At 41.8% G+C, this 26537-nt stretch overlaps 1 protein-coding gene and 1 long non-coding RNA gene across 3 annotated transcripts in view; one reads left to right on the forward strand and one right to left on the reverse strand.

Annotated features, from left to right (window-relative positions):
• LOC146080836 (myosin-7) overlaps window positions 1-22195 on the reverse strand; it is a 40167-nt gene extending 17972 nt beyond the window's left edge. Inside the window, exons 1-15 of the mRNA XM_083188518.1 lie at window positions 21953-22195; window positions 21689-21832; window positions 17321-17477; window positions 16058-16085; window positions 15848-15956; window positions 14671-14763; window positions 13269-13332; window positions 11093-11191; window positions 10846-10949; window positions 9460-9598; window positions 5491-5609; window positions 4982-5131; window positions 3095-3265; window positions 1656-1965; window positions 681-751 (exon numbers count right to left, since the gene is read on the reverse strand). Of these exons, the coding sequence (XP_083044644.1) occupies window positions 681-751; window positions 1656-1965; window positions 3095-3265; window positions 4982-5131; window positions 5491-5609; window positions 9460-9598; window positions 10846-10949; window positions 11093-11191; window positions 13269-13332; window positions 14671-14763; window positions 15848-15956; window positions 16058-16085; window positions 17321-17477; window positions 21689-21832; window positions 21953-22153 (1959 nt within the window). The 5' untranslated portion in view covers window positions 22154-22195. The remainder of the gene's footprint in view (window positions 1-680; window positions 752-1655; window positions 1966-3094; window positions 3266-4981; window positions 5132-5490; window positions 5610-9459; window positions 9599-10845; window positions 10950-11092; window positions 11192-13268; window positions 13333-14670; window positions 14764-15847; window positions 15957-16057; window positions 16086-17320; window positions 17478-21688; window positions 21833-21952) is intronic.
• The window catches only part of LOC146080857 (uncharacterized), a 122642-nt gene that overhangs the window by 85530 nt on the left and 10575 nt on the right, over window positions 1-26537 (forward strand). For both annotated transcript variants that reach the window (XR_014475010.1, XR_014475009.1), the window contains exons 2-5: window positions 4946-5147; window positions 12800-12891; window positions 13284-13376; window positions 15514-15574. This is a non-coding gene — a long non-coding RNA (uncharacterized LOC146080857). The remainder of the gene's footprint in view (window positions 1-4945; window positions 5148-12799; window positions 12892-13283; window positions 13377-15513; window positions 15575-26537) is intronic.

The following is a 26537-nucleotide window of genomic DNA, read 5'->3' on the forward strand; positions in this document are numbered from 1 at the left end:
CCATGTGCACTGCAGGGGAGCATATGCAAAATGTGCAGAGAGAGTTAGATTTGGGTGGGGTTTTACTTCAAAGTGAGATCTATATTGAAGTGTAAAAATAAAGCAGCCAGTATTTTCCCTGCACAGAAACAAAATTACTCACCCAAATCTAATTCTCTCTGCACATGTTACATCTGCCCCCCTGCAGTGCACATGGTTTTGTCCATCTAAGAAGTATTTTGTCAGAAAGAATGAACCAAAATAAGGCCCTGTATGAGGTAACTGGTGAAATAGTGTTGTCAGAAGCACAATGGAAGGAGAGAATCAGTAGTACATGAGACCTTACATAGTTGCCAAATATTCTTCATTTCCGCAGGCTTTTCACGCATTCCCCCACACCCCTGGAAAAATTTAAAGATCTTCTACATCTTGCCCACTTCCTAGTGAAGCAGGCAGGGTGTGGAGATATTACAGGGATTTACAGTGTAGAGGAGCAGGCTTAAATGACTAAAGTGTCTGCCCTCAAATTGGCCATCTGGAGGAGAAATGAAAAGGGCACAAGTACAGTATGGGTTGGATATACTTGATCAGAGCAGTTAACCTGAAAATGAAGCTGGGGTAAGACTATGACAACATGGATACCTGCTATACCTTATGCCCTTAATGGCAAATAACAGAAACAAGACAGAGAAATCACTTACTCTGTGCAGTGCTGACACAGTCTGGAAGGAAGACCCTTTCTTCTTACTGCCCTTTCCCCTCCCAGCATGGTCTAAATGGTACATGTAAGGGAGAAGCAACTCATCAACAAAATATTGACTGACTATAAACAGAAGAAAATAGCCAGCGACAAAGCACCATGTACAGTTAAGGTCAATAAGGTATGCAGCCTTTTTCTTCTACAGTATCAGTATTGATTTACCAACTATAATAGATTATTGAATTTATTTACAAACATGCAAGCAATAGTGCAAACAGCCAGTAACCAACAGCAACTGGTCAGCTATAGACTATAGATTCCATTAGTTACATAAATTAAAGCAAATGTCTGTTTGCTGTGGGTCTATGCACATTACCTCTTTTGTACTTACAGTATGCTAGTAAATTGCTAGTAACTGAATACACTAATACTGGGTATGTCGTTTATTAACATAATGATTATGATTATTGCTGCTGACAATTCATATGAATTATCTGTTATTTGGTTTGTAAAACTGCCCATAGTTAAGCTGCAGATATTGGCTGGGGAGCTATATGTATACAGTGTGTCTACCTTGTTCTCGATTAATGAAGATCAGGCAGAGGTCAGTTTAGGTTAGCATTTGTAACTTTTTTAATGAAGTTGTCTGTCCTGTTATTGTTTGTTATTTTTGTTTTCAGATCCAAATCAGGCCTGCTACCCTTCCGGCCTGTATTTTGTCCATGCACAGAGGTGACCAAACAGGACAGACTCCTCCATTCAGGGTTCTGGCCGAGTTGTAGAATCACATTGAGACTAGCTAGAGTGGTTAGAAGATGGAGGTATTCGGAGTAATTATGGTCAGCTGTAGCTTCTGTATAAGGTTTATAATACAATTATTCTGCAGCTAGCAGCTGATTGTATAACATTTTATTTATAAGACGTACAAGGCAACCTTATGGCAGGGATAATACTTAACAATTTCACCCTTCTGTACCTGAGTCAGCACTGGAATAGTTGGCAAACAGAAGGGACAGCAGTTTGAGAGCTGACTTCTGGTACAGCCCCACCACAGTTTCATTCAGTGGGTCCTTGTTCTTCACCAGCCAACCCATGATGTTATAGTCCACTGTGCCAGCGTAGTGCACCAGTGCAAAGTGAGCCTCAGGCTTCCCCTTTAAATTCCTGGGTTTCTGAAAGTTGCTGGACTTGCCCAGGTGATTATCATACAGTTTGGCCTTAAAGGTCAAGTCAGAGGCTTTGGGGAACATGCACTCCTCTTCTAGGATGGACATGATACCCATGGGCTGTAGAGAGAGAATCAATATGGAACTTTTTGGTCAGAGTTAGAGACAGGTTAATAATATACTTACCATCAGGAGTAGAGTGTCCAGAAAAAAAAGGAAAAATTAAACGGTACTTGTTTCCTAGAACGGCCACACCGATGTTGATCGGGTCGGTCGCATCGCATCGATCGCATTGCATCGATCGCATCCCATGCGACCAAATCGCATGCGATGCGACGGACGCGATGGTCACGATTTTTACATTGATTGAAATGTGAACAGGGTCCCTGGGACCCTATTTTACATTGGATTCAATGTAAAATTCTCCCCAGACCCCAATTTTAACCCCCTCAACGGCACCCCACGATTGACGCCAACCCGAAGCGTGGCGAGCGTAGCGAGCCCACGAGGGGCGGCGGTACGTTTCCTCCGGCCTTTTCATACCCCTACTATCCACGTCGGTGTGGAGTTGAGAATATAAAGTGTGGCGAGCACAGCGAGCCCCGCGAGGGGACGCGTATAACTTCACAGGTATACGCGTCCGCTCGCCACGCTTCGGGCTCGGTGGCTCGCTGCGCTCGCCACACTTTATATTCTCAACTCCACGCCGACGTGGATAGTAGGGGTATGAAAAGGTCTGAGGACGCGTACCGCCGCCCCTCACGGGCGCGCTACGCTCGCCACGCTTCGGGTTGGCGTCAATCGTGGGGTGACGTTCACAATGGGGGGGGGGCATATACAATGAGAAATGGCCCATATTGGCCCATTTCCCATTTTTTTCCCGATTACAATGTTAAAAATATTTTAACATTGAACCCTATGGCAAAATCGGGTGCATCGCGTCGGTCGCGTCGCGTGCCATGTTAATGCACCCGACCGACGCGATGCACCCGATTTTGCCTTTGCCGGCAAAATGGACCTGATTTCAAAGGAAATCGGGTCCATTGGGGGTAATCGTGTACCTTAAGTTAAGGTACACGATTACCCCCGATTGTGGCCGTTCTAGGAAACAAGTACCCATTAAACAGATAAACATTAAATAGAATTTGCAAAAAGGAGAGATATTTAGACAAAGGCAAAACCTGGCAATGTCTTTAACAGTTTTAAAGAAAATAAACATAGGTTAAAACATTAAAGATGCCGCCTTCACCTTCTCTATGAGGTCAATGCAGGCCTGCAGATCCATGCCAAAGTCTATGAACTCCCACTCAATGCCCTCCTTCTTGTATTCCTCTTGCTCCAGCACAAACATGTGGTGGTTGAAGAACTGCTGCAACTTCTCGTTGGTGAAGTTAATGCAGAGCTGCTCAAAGCTGTTAAACTAGACAGAAACATACGGAAAATTAAATACAGGAAAATACATGTATATTTAAGGGAAGGGGAGATAAGCAAACCTGTAAAGAAAGAGCCATTAAGTCACTATCCTAAGTAAGGTACTACCTCCTCAATGAGAACTCCTTCAAATGACCATTTTGACAGATTTTTTTTATTCCATAAGTGATCAAAGCCCCAGGAAAATAGGTTTTATGAGCTACAGGGAATACATATTTCTGATTTACCAGTGTTCCAGTATGACCTGGGGTTATACTGCTGTCCCTGGGAAGAGTAGACCCTACAGCACTTTTTAGATAGTTTGCTAGTGTGCCCAATTTCCACAAAAAGACTCAACCTGACCAATTTCTTAATGCTCTTATATTAAGCTGCCCTACTAAAGTTGTTACATATCGACTAATACTAAAACTGCTTTTTTTGAAGTATAAATTAGTGGACAATGTACACAGTATAATGGTAAAATACACTTTTTCACAATCATGAGGCGGGCACAAAGGAATACAAAGATCGGCTTAAACAAGACATCACTGACATTCATATAATCATCAAGGACAAAAAAAAGGATATGTTGATATCCCTACAAAGAGAATAAGTTAAACAAATATAGAAGTTACAATTAAAGTAGACTTAATAAAGTAAGGTTCTCTCACATCTCTTCCCCCCTTTGACCATACTGAAATTGGGGGGTTTGCCATCAACCATTAAGAAAATATACAGCTGTGGAAAGAGTCACAAAAAAACTCTCCTACATTTCAAATAGTTTTTGGGTTTTATCCTCATTTTCGTGCACTACCTCTTCACCCATGCCATACAGAAGAGTCTAGAACAGTTTTGTTTAAAAAAAAAAAAAAAAAAAGATAGAGTAGGACCTAGGGGGCTCAGGAGGTACAACTGCAGGATGGCTTTTCGATCAGCTACACTGACTGCCAAATATTGGCATCTACCTCCCTTTATAGCCATCCTGGGAGAATGTACAATAGCGCCAATGCAGAGGTCAATAACACTATGAATTAATGGACAGTACAATGGAATAGTTCAGCCTATGGCTGGACACATTTAAAGCAAAAGTGAGCACAGTCATAAATTACCTATGTGGAGACATGTATAATCTATGTATAATCTATGTAATATATTTAAGAACATCTCTGTATACATAGTAGAGGGAAGCACATGACATGACCTAAACCCCATACACAATAGACAAGAAATGAAAACATATAACTAAGAAAAGCCCTTCTGGGCAATATCTATAAAAAAATGTCTAGTGTGTACACTTAATATTGTTAACGATGCACGCTCCCACACATCTTTAACGACCCTTTTCTCCTGTTTGCTGAACATTCAGGTCAATTTTGGCTAAATAGCCAATAACCCGCATGTTCAGTGGGTCCCGGTGACGTCACTGAACAATATAATTTACCAATATCGTTGGCACCGCAGATATATTATTAACTATATCGACGGTATCCGCAGTCGTCTAGTGTGTTTGGGGCTTGAGTATGACTCTTTATTAAATTAGATATCTGCAGGTTGTGAAATCCATGACTGAGGGCCCCATGGGAACTAAAACTGTTTTGCATTATCTGACTTTCCTGATCTACCAGTACTAATATGTTATTAGAACCCAGCACCTGCTTACATTCTTTTTGTCCTCCACCTTATGGCACAGATGTCTGATACAGAATCCTGCTAGTGATTTACTTACATCAAAGATTTCAAATCCTGCAATGTCCAACACTCCAATGAAATATTGTCTCGGCTGCCTGGTCTCCAGTGTGGAGTTAATTCTCACCACCATCCACATGAACATCTTTTCGTACACTGACTTAGCCAATGCACCTGTGGAGTAGTACACCTGGAAAAAAGATTAGGTAAGTCTACAGCACTGTAACTGACATAGGGTGATTCGGAGGTGGATGCAATAGTAGTAGCAGCTTTGACTTGTTACAGTGTATAATTCATATTTAAGCTATTATTATGGCTAATGGGCATCCCATTGAGATGGCAACCAACTGCAGCACAAATCAGCTAAACCACTGGGTGCCTCATCATATATGGATTTATGGCAGTTGCAGAATTTCTCGAGTGCATATGGCCACTTGTGTCACTGACTTTGACCTGCTCACTTCTGCTACCTCACTTCCCAAATACCACCCTGAAATGCACATCAAAATTGCATGGATTGCAGCTTTAGGTTCTGTAGATATAACTGACCTGTTGGACATTCTGTCCCTTGGTGACATACTCATTCCCCACTTTGACCCGGGGGTGACACAGACCCTTCAGGAGGTCAGCAGAGTTCAGACCCATGAGGTAAGCAGCTTTGTCAGCCTCTGGGAACAGATACAGTCTATATCATTGCAAATTCTTCATAATTCTTTATAATATACAGCACTGGCTAATATTCAGTCTATTTTGCATCAGCTACATTAGATATAGTTATACATTTTATTGCAATATGTGTATTACTATAAACATATGACAAACATTTGCTTTAGCCTGCATAGTAACAAATTTTACATTATCAAATGATTGGATGTTAAGGGGCTGTGGGCGAGGCTCCACAGGAAGGTGTCCCTGGCACTGCTCCTCAATGACCAATCAGTACATTACAGCACATGTGATACACATACTGTATTTGCTGGTAAGAGTTGCAGGTAAGAGTTGCAACACCCTCCACCGCAGATATATTACCAAAATCCAGAAACCCTATGTAACCGACTTCCAACTGCTGATTTGTATGTACTATGCAGTAGCGCACGCAGGGGGAGTTTCCGAGTACCCAGAAACCCCCTCAGGAATCTAAGGGCCATTGTCTGAAAGCTGAGGGTCCCCTCTTTCCAAGAGTACAAGAATTTTTAAAATCGGACCTTGGGAAACGGAGATATCTGACTTCAAAGCACTGGTCCCCATCCAAGCCTGTTAATTGCATTTCCCAGTCAGATATTTCAGGTTCTGTCTGACGTAGAGTTTTTCTGAGGATATATTCCAAAATCTGTGACTCTCCCCCTTTGAAGGACACTAGAAGCTTGTCTCAACTGTTCCCAGGACCAGAGATATCAGCCTTCAAGCAGCTGGTTACTGCTCCAGTTCCACACACCTGGTATGTAGTTTTATATACTCCTTGGCAGATTGCTCTGCCTCCTGAACTCTGATCCCCTCGTCCCCAACACCATTTGGTAGGTGGGATTCTCTAGTTCCATTAAAATCTAAGAAATCTATTTCCGGAAACTGGAGATATCTGCAGTCAAGCAAGTTGTCCTCCCACCAGAAAATTATGAATAATAAGCCCACTCCACTATACACCCCTCCTCTGCATATTAAACATCCCCTACCACCCTGGAAGTTATGTATCAGGGCCCCTTCATTCAGCCCAATGCCCCCTTCTCCCACCTCATCTCCCACCATCTGTGCAGTAAAGGGGTAATTAGTGGAAATTACTGATCCAGGCCCTACATGCTGAGCGGTTGATATAATACCCCCTACCACCCGCGGGACATCAAAACATATACTGGGTCACCTAAGTGTCCATTTCCATACTTTGCTCCGCACCTCTGGAAACCCCCTTCTGAAAATCCTGCGTTTGCCCCTGCTATGTATTTCTAATAAGAAATAAATATGCTGTTTTGGTTGCCTGAGGACTGGTGAGTGCTCTGTTTAATAACATATATGATTAATATATGTGGTGGATGGAAGAGGTTCCCCAATGGTGTCTGCTAGAGAACCTAGCAGCTCTCTCTTTCTGAAGCCCCAACACACAGTTCAATTTTGTCTAACTTTGTTTTAGATTTTGCTTATATAAGCAAAATCGAATCGAAATCGAACAGTTTCTAGCCGCATTCAATCCCGATGCGCGGCCCTGCAGCATCAAAATCAAATAGAAATATAGACTGTGCAGGCAAGACTATATAGTACAGATCTGTACTATACAGTCTAAATTAAAAGGAAAATAATTGCATTGTGTGTAAGGGGCTTAACTGTGAGTGCATTAGATGCTAATGATATGATATATTTATATGCAGTATATGTGGGCTAACCATACTATCCCTTTAAACTGGCACATTTATGAATTACACAGGTTCTGTGGTTGATAAAAACCAAAATAACATGCTTGAAGTCAGCCAGCCATGGAACCTGTGTAATTCATAAGTATCCCAGTTAAAATGGATAGTATTTTAAGCCTACATATATCCATATTTGTTTTATTATATTTATACAGTATTATTATAATTAAGTCAGTGCTCAGATTCATATTGCAGTCTCCACAGCAAATGTTTTCTAGAGGTGAGTAGCAGATATTTTATTTCTATTAATAATTATTCATAATATTATACAGAACCGTAGCTTTGTTTTGTTGTCTGAGGAGTTTATTCATTAAGTGTCGGCATACTTGCCTACTTTGAAGAAGCCCCGAGAAGCAACAAGTCAGAGGGGGTGGGGGGGGGGGGGATAATGCTGACATCACTTGGCCCCATCCCCCCGGCATAAAACTCTGTAACACATTCCTGTGGAGCCCCGCCCACAGCCCCTTAACATCCAATCATTTGATAATGTAAAATGTGTTACTATGCAGGCCGCGGAGAGGGGGTGAGGCTTAAATGAAGCAAAATTCCGCTATCATGTCATATTAGCCCCACCGCCTCTCAGCAGACCCGTGATATGCGGTAATTGAACCAGCAGGGAAGGGAGGAGCGGGGGCTCTGGCCAGAAAGTGATAGACTTGCTCACCTTCCCGGGGGGGGTGGGAGGCGGACCTGATTTTCGGGAGCATCCTGGCCATTCTGGGAGGGTAGGCAAGCCTGGGTTTCGGCTGTAATATCTTAAGCCTTTGATCATGTTTTTTGGATGCAATTTAAAATGGCAAATATTTTTACTATCAAGACTCTGTTTTATGTTGACTGGTAACACACTGGGCCAGATGTATTAGTGGGGTGTGCACACATGCCGATTTAGTGACATATGCTAAGCAAGCAATCTCCCTAGATCACTTAGAACAGGAGTGGCCAAATCTGTCCTCGAGATCTACCAAAGGTCCATGTTTTCCAGATCACCTGGCTGGTGTACAGCTGTAGTCATTACTAACTGTCACATTTTCAAACATGCTGCATTCATTCCTACTATAGATCCACAGGTGGCCTAATATACATGTTGGTAGATCTTGAGGACAGGTTTGGCCACCCCTGACTTAGAAAATGCCCCAACATCACTCTGTCTATAGCATACCTCCCAACAGTCCCGATTTTAGCGGGCCAGTCCCGATTATTAGGGCCTGTCCCGCTGTCCCACCCGCGGCCGGCAGTGTCCCGTGGTGAGGGGGGGCTGTTGGGAGTCCCCCTTGTCGGCTGCTAAGCAGCGGGGAATAAATGATGTGCGCATGCGCACAGCGTCTATTCCCACAGCCAGGGGGCTGGGGGCATGGCTAGAGGCTCACAGAGCCTCTGGGTCATGCCCCCATAGCGTCAAAATGCCCCCAAAATTAGGCCACGCCCCCAAAAAATTCAGCGCGTCTGCGGCGCATCAACTATGTCCCGGCTCCAGCACCCTAAAAGCTGGGAGGTATGGTCTATAGGGGCATAGCAATAGCAATGTGCAGCCTCAAGTGTCACTATTCCCAGGCAATTAATACAGTATCTAGCATGCTGGATAAATCTAGTTAATTGCCAGGGTCGCCGGGGTCAGGGCCAGTATTCTCAGCGGAGAACACTGGCCCTGACAGATTGCTCAGCACACAGCGCTGACACATCTCTGTGCTGAGCGATCTTGCTGAGCGTTCTGAATGATCTACAGTAGCATCACTCAGAACTCTAAGCAGTGTCGCAATGTGTTTAGGCCCCTTCAGCTTGGAGAGCGAAAAAGTGCAGCCAATCAGCTCCTAACTGCTATGAAACATGCTGTGTTTGAAAATGATAGTTATTCGCTGATTGGTTGGAGCTTTATCACTCCATTTTATCACTTTTCAAGGCTTAGTACATCTTGCTCAGAGCACTATAACATCTTGAAATGGATGACATATAACACATTATAGGCAGGCATGAAACTGGGAGATGATTAACGTAGATTAGTAATAATGCTGAGATGAATTTATACCGGAATAAAATACACAAAACATTCTGCGTATGAGGCCGTATATGTGCCCATGCAGATTTGCATGAACCTAGCACTTCCACCCCCTTGCATGCATACCCTCAGTGCCGTCTGGCTCTGCCTGCTCTTCTCGCTGCTTCTGTTTGAACTTCATGTTTCCAAAGTGCATAATGGCTCCAGTCAGCTTGTAAATGGAATTTTTCTCATCCTGAGTGAATCCCAGCACATCAAAGGCACTCTAAGTAGCAGAAAACAGCAGAGAGTATGTGTAACATGTTATACATTGTTCTATGTAGAATTCCTACTATGTATTAGTTCGTATATAATAGCTGTACAGCAGTAATGTGCATGGAATGGTATCACAATCTCATGGAACAAACATGGGGGTGTGAGTAGAGGTGTAGCTAAGTGACATGGTGCCTGGAGCAACATCACCCACCCCCCACCCCCCCAGCCAGTAATGCTCCTTACACATTATGCAACACACTACATTATGTCATGCACCGAAATGTCCCTTACACAATATGCCACACAAACCGTAATGCCCATTACACATTATACCACACAAACCGTAATGCCAATTACACATTATACCACACAAACCGTAATGCCCATTAAAGATTATGCCACTCAAGCCATTATGCCCATTGCACATGATGCCACACACTGTAATTACTATTACATATTATGCCCCACATAGTTATGCCGCTGACACCATTTTATGGCCCACCCACAATAAATGCCCCCCTACAATGATGTCCCACAGTAAGGCTTCTACCCCATACATTAATTACAGATTCTTCTTACCTACATGCTCATTGCTAGGGGTTACATGCAACTTGCTGGGAATGTCTTGCTTGTTGTTAGAGGTTACTTACTCATTGCCAGGGGGAGTTACATGCTCATTGACAGGGGGAGTTACATGCTGACAAGGGGAGTTACAAGCTCATTACCAAGGGGGTTTACATACTTGTTGTTAGGGGTGAAGTTACATGGTGGTGGCCATTTTTGGAGGGCCGCCGCAGACAGAGACCACGGTGCTGGCTCCCTGCTGTCAGTGTGTCACTTTTAGCATTTTTAGCTACTTTGAGCTCAATATCACCTAGTGTGTATGGTTGGGCGATGGGCGATGAGCGCTGATGCACTTTTTCGCATAATTGCCGGCTGCTGCTGTTGGGCTGTTTTACACACCGGGTGAAGCACTTTTCACAGTCTCCTACTGTTTAAAGTGGTTCACCCCTCATAAAAATTGCTGTATCAGGTCAAAATCAGTTCTAGGTCCTATCAAGTTTAGTATGAGTAGACTTAATCAATCTAACAACCATATGGTCCACACTCCCAGAGAAACTGTCCACAGAGTATTATCACTAATATTACAAAATAAAATAAGATCACAAATCTCGAATAAACCCTGGCAAACAGGGAAGTTATATGTGTGGTTTACATGTAGTGCGATCCAAGCAAATTAATGTTTATGGTAGTTACATCGGTAGCCAGCAACTCTTCTGTGTCATCAATAGAGGCCACAGTGGTTTCCCCTTGAGAGATGTACGCATAGTCATAAGGGTTGTTGGTGACCAGCAACATATCTGTGTACAAAAGGAAAAATAGGCTAAGACTTGTATATGGTAAGAGAAAGGACAGAGGAAATAGGGAACATGAATTAAAGTACAGTATCTAGGAATAATATGTTCTTTCCTACAGAGACATGTCTGATAGGATTGAAATTTACCCAGAAGCTCTGGTTTTTTGTTTGACAAGATCTGGTAGAAGATATGATAATCCCTCTCTGACTTCAGTTGGAAGATGCAACGAGATTTCTCAAGGAGATCTGAGGAGAAAATGCTGGAGTTAGATAACTGAAGAATAAAAGTCACAGTTATAACTGAATAAAAGAGGGATGGTGGGATAGGGAATTCCCTTGGCTAGCAACAAATGGATGGATGATGGAAACATTGTATGTGGTATTAGGGATTTTATGTTCTGGCAGCAGCCAAAGCAATTGCAGGTATCAACGATGTACCTATAAAAACAAAGCTTCCAGCTAATCACATCTTATGTACAAAACCTTCATGTTGTTGCAGAGTAAAGGTAATAATAAACACTATTATCCCTCAACCATAAGTTCAAATGGAAACAATATTTTTGTGTCTGCAGCTAAATTGTTCTGATATTTATTAATTAAACTCGAAAGATAAAGTTTCTAGAAGCTTAAACTGGTTCAGCTATAAAGCAAGGAAACAATAGCTGGCTTTTCCCAGGAGATTTGGAACTCCATGAGCATAAAGAAACAGAAAATGCTATGTCAGCATCGTTCTTCATGCTCCTATGTCTGCATTATCACAGCATAAGAAAATGTTTGTGTGTGCAGAATAAGTTGTCAAAGTGGAGAATTAATTATATTGTCTTTATTTTGCTCTACATAGGATACCTTTTTATAGAAACATTAGTGGTGAAGACACTGATTAGATAATAATGAGCTATTTTCATAATGCATAATACAACAACGTATGTGTTTTGAACTTTTGATATGGACCCTTGCGTGTTTGTACAAAGTGGGAGAATGAATGAGGGTGTGGCATCGGTTGGAAGTGGATGGCTATGTAGCACAAACACACATTTTCCATCAAGACCTTGCTGTGACCGTGCACTCGGAAAGATCCTGCCCAGGCAGGCAGCATACTTATCTATGGTGTGTTCTTGCAGTCTTTTCCAAATTAAATATGGCAATATATGTATGAAGCAAGTGCACCTCTAGAGATGGTGTTATCCTTTAGAGAACATCTCTGTTTCTCTCCTCTTTATAAATATCATTCCTATACATTACCATTGGAACCTACATTCCAGTGGTTTTGATGGGGTTTTGTATACTACTGTTGGTGTGCACATGTTTTACAGTGGATTTGTGGTGGTTTCTTCATGGGGTTTTGGTCAAAACCACTGAATCTATGTGGGGAACCAGAAACATAAGACTCACACAAATCACTTATAATGTGGACAATTACTATGTACTGAATAAGCTAGAACATTGATCTCTTATCAAAATGAAAAAGTAATTTCCATACTATTATAGTATTTCCCACATAAGATAATTATGACTGTTATCTGTCCATATTTACTGTACATCACATAATGTGTACTTAGTGATTCCAATTCCTTCTGATTGTATAATTTTGAACTATCCTGGCTGTCACAATCACCTTATCTTTTATTGACAGGTTTGCAGCAGTTTCTAAACCTAGTAAAAGTGGGGGTTTTCTATACTTATAATTGTAAAAATATTGCCTGTTATTTTATGATCAATTCTATTCTAAAGTCTGGTTTGTCTGTGGTTAAGCAGCGGGTTTGATCTTAGTAAATCTGTCTGATGAATGTTGCTGGTAAACAACGACACAACTGCTAGGATGTTAAACTAGCCCAAATGTCTCCCTAATTGCAGAAATCCTTTCCCTGATCCTTCCATCAACACAACTTTACAAACAACAAAAGAAAATATACTGTGATGGAAAGAAAACGACTTTTTGTTGTAAGGTATTTAAAGGCATCTATGAGTATTATGGAACCTCTACCAGTATGCCAGGGGGCATCAGCAGATGCAACTGGTCACTTAGTAAAATTGGTTGAATGATTTATTGTATAATTTATTGTATAATGTATTATTGTATTGTTTTTTTTATATTTTCTGTTATCACCATCCAGAGATGACAATAGAGAAAGGAGGGTGGTGCTTGTAATTCTGCAATCCTTGTTAAATAGGCTTCCCAAGCAAAGCTATAGCCAGAGATAATGTTATGTAAATACTGTACATAGATTCTCCACTGTATTGTGCATGGAGTGATTGAACAAAGAACTGGGTGAGGAAACATCAAATAAGACCGGGGTAGAGAGAGATGTATTGTCATTCTTACAGGTCTCTATATCAGCAGATGCCAACTTCCCAGTCGCTCCAAAATGGATTCGGATGAATTTGCCCTGACAGGGAAATGAAGAGAAGAGGGATGGAAAGAGAGAGAGAGGTATAGCATTATATAAAGTACAACACTGACAATAGACAATATCTATGAAGATTTCATAATTTTTCCTATATATGTCCTGATCAGGTGTATGGCCAACTGTGGTGTATCCAGAACATCCTGCGTTAGATAGTATGCTGTGCTTTTGTAAAGACAGAGCACTCAGAGATACTGGGGGCGATGTATCAAAATGAGCAACTGTATGTTTCAGCTAAGACTGTTTAGCAATGATCTGTTGTCAGCTAATGCCTGTCCTGTCCTAATGCCTGTCCTGCCCTAATGCCTGCCCTGCCCTAACCTGTCCTGCCCTAATGCCTGTCCTGTCCATGCCTGTCCTGCCCTAATGCCTGTCCTGCCCTAACCTGTCCTGCCCTAATGCCTGTCCTGTCCATGCCTGTCCTGTCCATGCCTGTCCATTTTAGTATGACATAAACCACTGAAAAAAAAGCGAATTAGTTTAAATTAAGTAACTTGTATGTTTCTTGCCTTAACCACAATGGCAAGCCAGTCAAAGAGAGACATTCCTACTACCCTTGGCCAGTATTCTTTTATTTAATATAATACCATTAATATGGTTGCCATGTAATGTTACAATGACCTTTTCCACATATGTATTATAAATAATGATAAAAAAGTTGTACATTTGTTAAAGATATCATATCTGCGGCTTAAATTCTGGTCCCTCCTCAAACCATTTCAAGAGTAGACCCTACTGCAGGACCCCTTCTACCTGGTATATTATGCTCTGTTTTCCATAGTCTCTAAGATATCAAATCAGAACTGCACAGTGCACAAGTCCTTGGGTGTGGCATGGTCATTGAACCAACATTACCCTTTTGTAGCTGGCAGGGTGCTTGCACAGGAAGTGCCTGGCACTGACCTTGCTGATCCCGTGGCGCTGAGCAGTGATACCTGTCATATTATGTCTCGTGCACTGGGGAGGGATCAGGAAGTGATGGCTCAGGAATACCTTTTGCCCCTGCTATAGATCAAAACCTTCCCCTTCTGGACCCAACAATTAATTAATTCATTAATTAATTAATTGTAAAAGCCATTTAGGTCACATTTCTTTGACACATTGGGTTTCTTCCATGAATGGCTGATAAGATATTTACATTAACAAGCAGGTGTACAGGGTGACAAAGAAAGTGCCCATAAATATAATATATTTTTTTATTTTGCTTTATATCTATTTTAAAAAATCTTGTTCATTAAATTTCAAATTGACTGAGGTCAGGAAACAGTTCAAAGTGTAGTGACTGTTATGGAAATAATTAAGAAACGGTTAGTCACTTACAAATCTTGAGGAGTTGTCATTTCTAAGGGTTTTGGCATTGCCAAAGGCCTCCAGGGCAGGGTTAGCCTGAATGATTTGATCCTCCAAAGTTCCCTAAGGATAAAGAAAAGGAAGAAGAGTGATGCTGGATTTGAAAAACATGTGGAGATACACTTTACTATGCCATCAAAAAGATAAGTTTCTTTGGTGCTATTGTAGAATGAATGTTAATTTACAACAAAAAACTTTTTCAATTACATACGAACCAAATAAACACAAGTGCAAAAAATACTGAATAAGTAAGGTTTCATCCTCAGGGCCTGATTCAGAGATGGACACTTTTGCATATGCTCTAGTGCCTGGTGCAGGTGTCACAACTTAGTGCCATGTTATGCAAATTCTAGTTCCGGACTTCCCCTTGACAGGCACTAGCATGTGCTGGAATATGCAGGTTCTATTACACCCAATTTCTGGGCCTCTGAATGCAATATTACTACCAACGGTTCCGGACAATCCCCTATAATTTCCAACTGTATCAGTTGCAGTGTTACCATTTGAACATGGCTTCTTAAAATGGCAAAGCACCTGAGAACGCAGCCCACTTGCAATTACATTGCCATTAATGCCCAACGCCCATCGCTCTCAACTTCTTATATCAGCTCTCCTATATGCAATAGCGCCTTTGTGTGTACTCATGGGTAACGCATGCACATTTGGAGTTTATTTGAACACACTTGCAGTATTAAATAATTGCTCAACTGCGCTAGCATCAGCTTTGCCTGCAATTCTGAATCAGGCCCTCAATATCCTGAAGTTTTATCTTTACTGATGTTGAAAGGTTAACATTATTTTATTGATTCGCAGGAAAATGGTTTCGAAGATCAACTGGAGCATGCAACGTCCTCAGAGAGCAGCTTAGTACAATGTAAGTGCAGTCACGTCCTTGTAAGAATTCCCATTTGATAAAAGTCAAAACATCATAATTAGCTCTCCGTTAAATCAAAATATGTTGGGGGAAGGTAAGCCTAGTTCTACAGTAAGCCTATTATACTTGGTTTCATGTTAGTGGTGTAAACTGTATTCATAATTTGTACTGTAGACATAGTCCCCTTAATACCACTGATATGTACAGTATATAAGATTTCCCATCATCCCCATGGCCAGAACAATAAGATTACATGTGTTGTTCATGTCTCACCTTTCCTGTGGGACCAGTGTATTTTTTCCGGTCTCCAATGGCAGCAATGACTGCAAAGTACTGGATAACACGTTTGGTGTTCACAGTCTTCCCAGCACCAGATTCTCCACTAAACACATAAATATTGGGAAGAACAGAGAATTATTTCCATACAGTATTTAAAAAAACCCATGCATAGGATGTCAGATGTAATCTGTTAAAATCACATACGTGATAAGGATTGACTGATTCTCCCGATCTGAAAAAAAAAATGAACAGATTATCAATAAACATAGTACATAGTTAAGACAAGCAAAGGCCCAAGATAAAATACATATTGTATTCCTTAACCTTACACAATACATTAATAACAATAGCATAACTTAATTGAGTTTTTCAAATCAGCCAATTAGCTGAGCCCCTAGCTTTATGCTTTATCTGTTGTACGCTAGAGATTGGCATTAACCCTGGCAAAGCTTATTGCGGCTGATTTGAATATCCCACTCAGGGGGAAATGTATGAAGCTGTGAATAGAGTGAAAAAGTGAGCCAGTGGAGAGATTGCCATTGGCAACCAATCAGCTACTGTTTGTTAAATGTTACCTCAATGCTGATTGGTAGCAATGGGAACCTTCTTCCCTGGCTCACTCCACTCTTTTCACTGCTTCATACATCTCCCTGCAGTGTGCTATCCAATAAGCTTGTTAATGAATCACACTTTATATTTGTGCACAGCTATTTAATTGTGAATAGGTCAGAATATATTTATAGTTCAGCTACTGTAGATGATTGATATTACACCATTCGCTGAAGAATTCCATGAGATGACAGCTGCACTATCATGGCCCTTTCCATAAGTCCTGCAGTTGTTCAAAAGGATATTTGTAAAAGATATAGGTTGCAGTGGTGTATGGTAGTGATGATTCTTTTCTCTACTTTGTGCCTCAATAGCATTAACTTTCATTATCTGCTTTATACTCTACTGAGAATCATATTAACTTACTACTGAGAATAGGGCCCTTCTTAAGGTTAGGGGGACACATACTGTATGCAGCCTTTTACTAGTAATAGGTAACATACTGTATCACGGGTGCACATGCGGTCCATTAATCACACAGTACAACATTGTAAAAAACTTGCCTATCTCCTGAAAGCTGCAGGAGACTCATAGATTTTTGGGCAGTCCCCCCCAGTTTTGGAAAGGTATTACGTGGTTCTCATGCATCCAGCCTACATCCTAGTGAATCGGGCTGGATTGGGGCAAATCACTGCAAGCATGGTGATTTTTTGATGGGAGTGGGGTTAAAACACTGAATTGCACAATCTATCCCACCCTACCATTGGAGGCAGAGCCTAATAACTTGATAGCCCCCCCCCCCCCCCCACACACACACAAATCCCCTCCCCTGCTCCCCAAAATGACCTGCTGAATCTCCTCTCCAGGCTTCAGAGAAGACAATAAAGTATGTAAGTATGCATAGAAAGCATGGCTAACCTGTCAGCATGGACTGATAGGCATTGTCAGAGATGGAGAAGATGTGAGGTGGGGCTTCACTCCTCTTCTTTCCACGATAAGCAGCAACAACCTCTGCATTGTACACAGGAAGCCACTTGTAGGGGTTCACAGTCACACAGAACAGTCCTGAATATGTCTGAGAGGAGAGAATGACATATATGAAGCTTACATTGTTATATACTGTATTGTGGGTGGAAGAATATACTACATAAGAAGGTGGAAGAATATACTACATAAGAAGAGAAAGAAAAGTTTGTCTGGAAGTGGTGCACCACAAAGAATTGGACACCTTCAAAATTGAACTTTTAATGTAAAAAATATGTTTAAAAATGCAAAATATACAACACATAGTATACAACACAAACAAGTGAATAAAGTGGGTGTTTAAAAAAGCACGTGTAGGGAAACCGTGTGCCTTATTGTATTCTCCTTAAGTTACAATGTTTGGTCAGCTTCTTATATAGGTATTCCCTAGGGGTATTGAAGAACTAACTCATTGAATAATATAGGATATATTTGTCATATATATAGTCATTTGTTTAGGAGAGGAGGAAATCCCTGGCGCGGTTCACTTCAAATAGTGAACTAGTCGTTTACAGATGCCTTTTGGCAATGTAGTATTTACATAAATTGTATAATTTCTGTAAGAGACGAGTGTGTTGTAACCTTGTATCACTTCTAGTACTTCTAGGATTTATAACAGTTGCTACATTCTATTATAGATAGTAGGTTCAGTAATATGACATATTCGGCTTAGGCAGAGTTATAGCAGTACACTCAATTGCATTGTTTTCCAATCATATCTGTGTGACAGTGGTGTAATTGTACCGTTTTAATCTGAGAACAACTGTTTGCTGTCTATTCAGCTAAGCACTTTATTCACTTATTTGTGTTGTATGTTGTGTTGTATATTCGCAAGTTTAAACGTATTTTTCACATTAAAAGTTACATTTTAAAGGTGTCCAATTCTTTGTGGTGCACCACTTCCAGACAAACTTTTTCTTTCTCTTCTTATTAATAAATATATTCCTGTATTTTGTCTGTGGTAGCATACCCCTGGATTAAGTGGGATTATATCCAGCAAATTAATATAACAGGGGGCCTTACATTCTTATGTGAACAATCATTACTACCTATCTTGTGCGACTGATCCCCGTTCAGTACTATCATGTGAATAATGCACACAGCACTGTAACACCATGTGAATAATGCACACAGCACCGTAACACCATGTGAATAATGCACACAGCAATGTAACACCATGTGAATAATGCACGCAGCACCGTAACACCATGTGAATAATGTACATGGTACTGTAATATTCATGTGAATAATGCACACAGCACTGTAACACCATGTGAATAATGCACACAGCACTGTAACACCATGTGAATAATGCACGCAGCACCGTAACACCATGTGAATAATGTACATGGTACTGTAATATTCATGTGAATAATGCACACAGCACTGTAACACCATGTGAATAATGCACACAGCACTGTAACACCATGTGAATAATGCACGCAGCACCGTAACACCATGTGAATAATGTACATGGTACTGTAATATTCATGTGAATAATGCACACAGCACTGTAACACAATGTGAATAATGTACATGGTACTGTAACACCATGTGAATAATGCACGCAGCACTGTAACACCATGTGAATAATGCACACAGCACTGTAACACCATGTGAATAATGCACGCAGCACCGTAACACCATGTGAATAATGTACATGGTACTGTAATATTCATGTGAATAATGCACACAGCACTGTAACACCATGTGAATAATGCACACAGCACTGTAACACCATGTGAATAATGCACGCAGCACCGTAACACCATGTGAATAATGTACATGGTACTGTAATATTCATGTGAATAATGCACACAGCACTGTAACACCATGTGAATAATGTACACGGTACTGTAACACCATGTGAATAATGCACACAGCACCGTAACACCATGTGAATAATGCACACAGCACCGTAACACCATGTGAATAATGCACACGCTACTATAACAATCATGTGAATAATGCACACGGCACAGTAACAACCATGTAACTACCCTTCATGATATTTATGTCAATAAAATACATGACACTATGACATTCCTCACTATTTTTACATCCTAGAGTACAGTACTTATTTTATTATTATCACAAGGGAGCGATTGCAAACAAAATGCAGTATTTTAATATCAATCAAATGATTAACAAATATAACAAGTAATATACATATAATACAAATATAATCCACACATCCTTTTTTTTCCACTCAGGTAAATCTATTAAAGCTTCTAAAAATGAAAAGAGCTGATGTTGCCTATAGCAACCAATCAGATTCTGTCTATCATTTTCTAGGTTACCCCTTACTCCAGGGGTTCCCAATCTTTTTTGATTCACGGCACCCTAGAGAATCAGAATTTTTTTCATGGCAGCCCTAGGTCCCAAAAAAATTAATTAGATTGGGTTTATATGCGATTCTTAGCGGCAGTTATGTGGTAAAGGGCAGGATTTGCTTCTGTTTGTACACATTCTATGATTGGCAGCCACCAGCACTGGTTTTGCTCATAAATAATTAACCATTAATAATTTGAGTTGGTCCTGGACCACCAACCCGCGGCACCCCTGCATGTGTCCCGAGGCACCCCAGGGAGCCGCGGCACACAGTTTGGGAACCACTGCCTTACTCTATAACTAATGAGTAATTAAGTACCCAGAAACCCCCTGACAATGACAATTTTATTTTGCAACTAGCTGAGGTATCCTGCATTGCTCGGGATCAGAACATGCTGCCTGGGTCACATGTCTGCCTGGCGTACACCCAGTTGAAATCGGGAAGAGGTTCTGGCCACTCCAATAGGCATCTCAGACCATTTACTATCCCTCTCTAAAGTTTTATCAAAATCTGTCCATCTGAAGGCCCTGAACATGCTCCCTATGCCCATAGAGTACATGGATACACATGGATACATGTACATAGATACACCTCTCTGTGGTCGGCTCTTGGATCCAACCACTTTTACGCACGGGGCCCCCCAAAGAGTCGAGATTGGGGGTGGTCTTACTGGCCATGAACCAAATCTGCACCCAATCAAGCCACCTCGCATTGGTTTCATCAAAATCGGTCCAACAGTGTCCGTACGCTAACCGAACAAATAAACAGACAAATAACAGATGACAAATTTGTAAGAGATAACAGAAGATAAATATGTAAATCATTGTTCTGGGGGCCCTGCTCCTCCCACTATATAACTCTCAGTCTGTGGCTTCCTGCTACCTCCATTCCCCTCCTCACATCATGGGCCTTATTCTGGTCGGTGCGAACGGAGCCAAATATACGGGCAGGACCGTGCGTCCTAAACCCCGCCTTTCCTACGGATCGCTCACTCCGTCCGAATGCGGTAAGCCGCTGACCGCACGGAGCACGAGTGGATTTCTCACGGATACACCTCCTCCATCTCTAGGAACCTCCCCCATCATTCGATGGTCGCAGACCATCGAATGCAGGACCGAGTGGTCCGCCAGCTCCCGCAACCTCAGACCACATGGGCATTTCTCCGTGCAAAAGCAGGGATCTGGGCGGGCAGCTGACATCCGGCAATGTCATATGTCCGCCCCCTACACGTGCGTCACGGCCGCATTACCATACGTACGCCCAGCGTTTTCATGGGAACGCCCATGAAACGCGGGGTGTAAACATATGGTAATGAGCCCAAACAGCCCTTCACTCCCCTCTCCACCCCCTGTTCGTAGTGTACACATTTCATGCGGAATTTGGATGTGCGTTCCATTCGCACATGCGCAGAGACGCCTCTGCACATGCGCAGACGCAAAACATCGGCAGCACGAACGCACGCGGACATTACCGCACCAACCAGAATAAGGGCCCATGTCTCTGCCCTATCATGTACAGCCCTGTCCTCACTGACACAACCCTCATCTCCTGATATACTCTGTGCTGCTGGGGACCCTGCTACTCCCACTACATAACTCTCAGTCTGTGGCTTCCTGCTGCCTCCATTCCCCTCCTCTGTGTTGCTTGGGTTTGTATCTTGCTTCCCTAACACATTTTGTGTATTGGCCTGAACCCTTTTTGGGCCCCTGGGACTCCCTCGGGGTTGGAATTGATGGACTTTAAGCCACCTCGCGTTGGTTTAGTCACAATCGGTCCAATGGTGTCTTAATACATACCGGACAAACAAAGAAACAAATAACAGATGACAAATATGTAATAGATGGCTGTAAAAGCAGCACCATGTTATTAGGACCTGCCCCATCCCTATTGACCCATGAATTGCATTATTCTGACAAGGAGGTGACACTCACATAGATCATCCAGGCTGCATAACGCTCTTTGAGGTTGTACAGCACGGCTGGCTCATTCAGGAAGGTCAGCATTGCCATGTCCTCAAGTTTATCGAACTTGGGTGGGTTTTGCTGCATCACTAGGCTGTCTTTCACAGTGATCGTCTGAAATATAAGCATGTGTAAACACAGGAAAATCACACAAAATAAAAATAATAAATCCAGGTAGATAAAACTCACCTGATCTCCAATATCAAAATGGTGGAATCATAAATAGCTACTCACCTTACCAAGAACTGTGTCTGCTGTAACGTTATCTCCCTCACGGCTGGTCACTTTGGCTTTCACATATTCATCTTTATCATCAGGGACAAATACATCTTTCTTCAAATCAAAGGGACGGGTCTGGTCTTCCAGACGCTCTTTGTCAGATTTTCGCAGAAAGGGAGCTGCAGCCCCAAATTCTGCCATGATGGCGTCACCCATCACTGTGCTGTGGGGAGCATTTGGAATAAATAAGACATTGCATAATAGTACTATAAGGCACACTAGGATTTATATTGGATACCTGCATCCTTTATAAGATATACTGGGGGAAATTTACTAACATGTGATGTTGCTATGGGCCACCAATCAGAATCTACTTCTTATTTATTTAGCACTCTCTAGAAGATAGTAGACAGGATCTGATAGGTTGCTCATAGCAACATCACGTGTGAAGTAGAATACACATCTTAGTAAATTTCCCCCACTGTATCTACACAACACATGTGGTATAAAGGAACTTTGTAAACCTTACAAACAAACCTGCACAAGACTGTTTGGACAAATATGGTCCAATAAGCAACAGTGCACTGTGTCACTATACCTATAGCACAGCTAACTATACCATATTAGTGATGGGTCAGCAACTCTATGCATATACCTGTAACCCACAGTACTCACCTTGGAGGAGTGAAATGGTGGATGCAGAGTTTGGAGAAAGTTCTGTTAACACCTCTTCACCTCTGTTCCTCTGTACACACATATATATGTACACCTGTCTCTTTTCCTGTCTCCCCTCTCCAGATTTGGGCTCCATTGTCTCTGAGCCACACCTCCTCACACACAGCAAGAGAACAATTGCAGTCCTCACGTCAGTGTTTTGGAATCATAGTGGGGAGCTGTGGGGGACATGTGAGAACAAGGAGCACTGCAAGTGTGACATGCCATTAAGTGTATTTCTGATCCCCCAGGGGTCAGAAAGAATTGCTAACCCATGCCATTGCACATTCTAGTTTTAAGCAACAGCTCTGTTACAGAATAATCTAAAGATCATGCCATTTGATGATGCCATTTGTTCTGTAGATTGTCAGAAAGATTAAACTCCAAAGGTCTGGTACATTTTAAGCACATACATATATATATATATATATATATATATATATATATATATATATATTTAGATATATATATATATATATATATATATGCCCTTTTAGTCCGAGTTGGTTTATCTTCAGGCACGCCCCAATCATAACTATCAGCACATACTTGGACCAACATTTGTGTAAAAGATCAGTCTAAGTTGCCGATTCCAAGCTGATGGCATGCGCATGGCAATGTCAAGAAAAAGAAAGGGCATGCCGAACAAAATGGTGGGAGTGCCGGGGAACATACAAGTGTGACCAAGGACCGTATTTATCAAACCATATTTGCGGCTAATTCCCCTAAAATGGGTGTTTTCGGGGATTTAGCCGCAAATATGGTTTGATGAATACAGTTAGCCGCAAATATTAAGTATTACTGAAATGTACCAAAGGGGGACCACATTAGGAATCTCCGATCCCCCTGCACCCCGGCCGGCGTATCAATTTATCAACATTGGGCAGCACAGCTTCGCATCCCTGGGCTATCGCCAAACTGAGATGGCAATAGCCCATTGTAGCCTATGGCTATGGGATCGTAATACTGCCGGGGCAGTGCAGTCAGCGGGGTTGGTGGGAGGTTAGCGCTAACCGTGCATGCGCAGCCCCACTCCCTGGGTTCCGGCTGAGCCCTGTCCCTGCGAGAAAGGGGATGATACATCCCAGCTCCAGGATCGCAGTTTACAATAACAGTAATATTGTAATATTCCACCCAGATCGCATTGTAAATGCGATAATTGATAAATGGGCCCCATTTTAGGGCAGGGTGTGTGATGTCACCAGTAGGCAGGATATTCCTGTTTTCATCGCAACCGCAGAGTAAGTCTCTGGTAATCCTAACTTGCGAAGACTGGTGCCCAGTGGAATAAACATTAGATGATGAGCGACTTACGATGGGTTTTGAAGATTTTCACACAGCTGTGAATAGATCTGCAGCCGTACATATCCATTCTTGGGCAAACACATTCATTCTCAAGTAGCGGGGCAGCGTCTACCTGAACGCTGGCCTCTATGAATTTGCAGTTGTGCGATCAGGTCTTAATCGGCCCCTGAAATTGGATAGATCTCAATACATAGCCTTGAATAACTGGCATCAGCACACTTATCTGCCGCTGGACGGTTACACCCTCTCAGCGGAGATATCACTGAGATCTATTGGACTGATTGGCTGTAATTATTGCTTATGCAGCCTCTGATGCATGCACATTGCTAAAGATCCCAAGACCTACCTGCAGCCAGATGTGCTTGCACCTCAGTATCATGCCCAATATGTCTTACTGGCAGATAGTACTGTTTTTTTTAGAAATTATGCTCTTAACGACTTTGAATAATACTTATTTATTTGTGTTACCATTAACCTACAATTAATATGCTAAATATTAATTATTTCAGTGTCTTACCCATGTCTAGATTGCTAACTTACATTATACTAGATATAGACTAATGCTGGCCACACATCAGACCAACTTTTCTCCAACCATCCAACTAGTTGGTTGGATGGAATAAAAACCTGGTACTGGATAGGAGCAAATGTAATATTAACTTCAGAAATTTGCTCCCAAAATCTGGAAAAGGACAAAAACTGTCACTCAGACACGGTACTGCAGTAGAACCTGTTTGATTTAAACAATTTGACTGAATGTTTTTGTCCATTTTCCTGGGTTTGTGAGCACATTTCTGATTGTCCTTTGCTCCCATCCAGTACCATATTTTTATTCCATCCAACCAACTAGTTGGATGGTTGGAGGAAAGTTGGTCTGATGTGTAGCCAGCATTACATAGAGCCCCAGTGGCATAAATTTGTCCCAGTTGCCCGGAGGCAAGATGAATATTGGTGCCCCCCCACACACACATAACGTTAATCAAAATATATATTGCATAAAACCCGACCATCTCTCATCCTAAACTACTGTTTATGCCCACTTATTTCCCTTCTGTGTCACCTCCGTCTGTCTAACCCTCTCCTTTTAGAATGTAAGCTCTCACGAGCAGGGCCCTCTCTCCTCATGTGCCTTTCTTAGAATATATAAACCTTTGCCACCCTGATGATTGCTTCAGTGTCCTGTCCCCTGATGCAACTACCCGTATTAACCATGTACTTGTCCAAAACTGTCTGTGTTTTTGCTTAAAACTATGCTTTGTAAAGCGCTGCGTAATATGTGTGCGCTATATAAGAAACTGTTAATAAATAAATATTGTCTGTTATGAAATATACATTATATACTGTATATACAGAGAGAGAGAGAGAGAGAGAGAGAGAGAGAGAGAAAACACATATATATTTCAGAACTCAGCCACAGAAGTGATTTTGATGGCTTTCAATGAATGGATTTTTAACTGGCTGAGGTGAAGAGGTGCCCCCTTGAGTGCAGGAGCCTGGCGGCAGATGACTCCATTGCCTCCCAGAGTTCTGCCTCTGTAGGGCCCATTACACAGAGGGAAATATAATTATTCTATATAACATATAAGAGAGCAGAGCCACAAGATGAATGCAGACGATTCTTCTCATAATCATTGCTGCAACCTAGATGCCACTGACTACTACCAGTCACACGCCAACACATTCCTGTGCACATAGCCACACAATGCTGCCAAAAGGATGCAAGTATGTTGAAAAGATTGCATATATGTCTCATTAATATTTGCCTTTGTACATGTAGATGCGTCCACATACATCTTGGCTTTTTTTCTCAATTTGTCACAACATGTAAAACACGGCTTAGCTGTTTTTCCAAATGTAGCAAGTGAGTGGATTCTGAAAATTGTTTGCAGCAGTAGAATTTGTATAAAGTAATAGATTAGAGGTGGAAATTTTTAGAAAAATCACAAAGCGTGACTTTTGCAGAGTCCAAGGTGTGCCAAATTGTGCCATACATGGCGCAGTAAAACCAAGATGTATGTGTACACCAATCAGTTTGTGCCTACTATAACTAGAATCTATCATTGGCTTTGGACATTTTTTGCTCATCTAATCATTAACGCAAAGTCATAATACCAGTTTCTTATATAGCGCACACATATTCCACAGCGCATTACAGAGAATATTTGCCCATTCACACCAGTCCCTGCCGCAGTGGAGCTTACAATCTATATTATATTTCCAACCACATGTAAATGCACACTGCTTCATGCTATGGTTCATTTTTGTTGGCAGCCAGTTCACCTACCAGTATTTTTTTGGAGTGTGGGAGGAAACCAGACAATCCGGAGCAAACCCATGCAAGCATGGGGAGAATATACAAACTCCACACAGATAGGACCTGAGTGTTGTGAGGCAGTAATGCTTACCATTACTGCATCAATTTCATGTAGCCTTCTTTCACAAGACATCATAAATATATGCAGCAATCTTCAATTACCAATTACTTTCTATGCTTTTCCCCTAACAACGACCCCCCCCCCCCCCTTCTCATTAGGCAGAGCTTAGACCAGTGCCAGGGAATTTGTGCCCTACCTCCCATAAT

Source organism: Crinia signifera, chromosome 1 (assembly GCF_055691185.1).
Source record: "Crinia signifera chromosome 1, ASM5569118v1, whole genome shotgun sequence".
NCBI classification, from domain to species: Eukaryota; Metazoa; Chordata; class Amphibia; order Anura; family Myobatrachidae; genus Crinia; species Crinia signifera.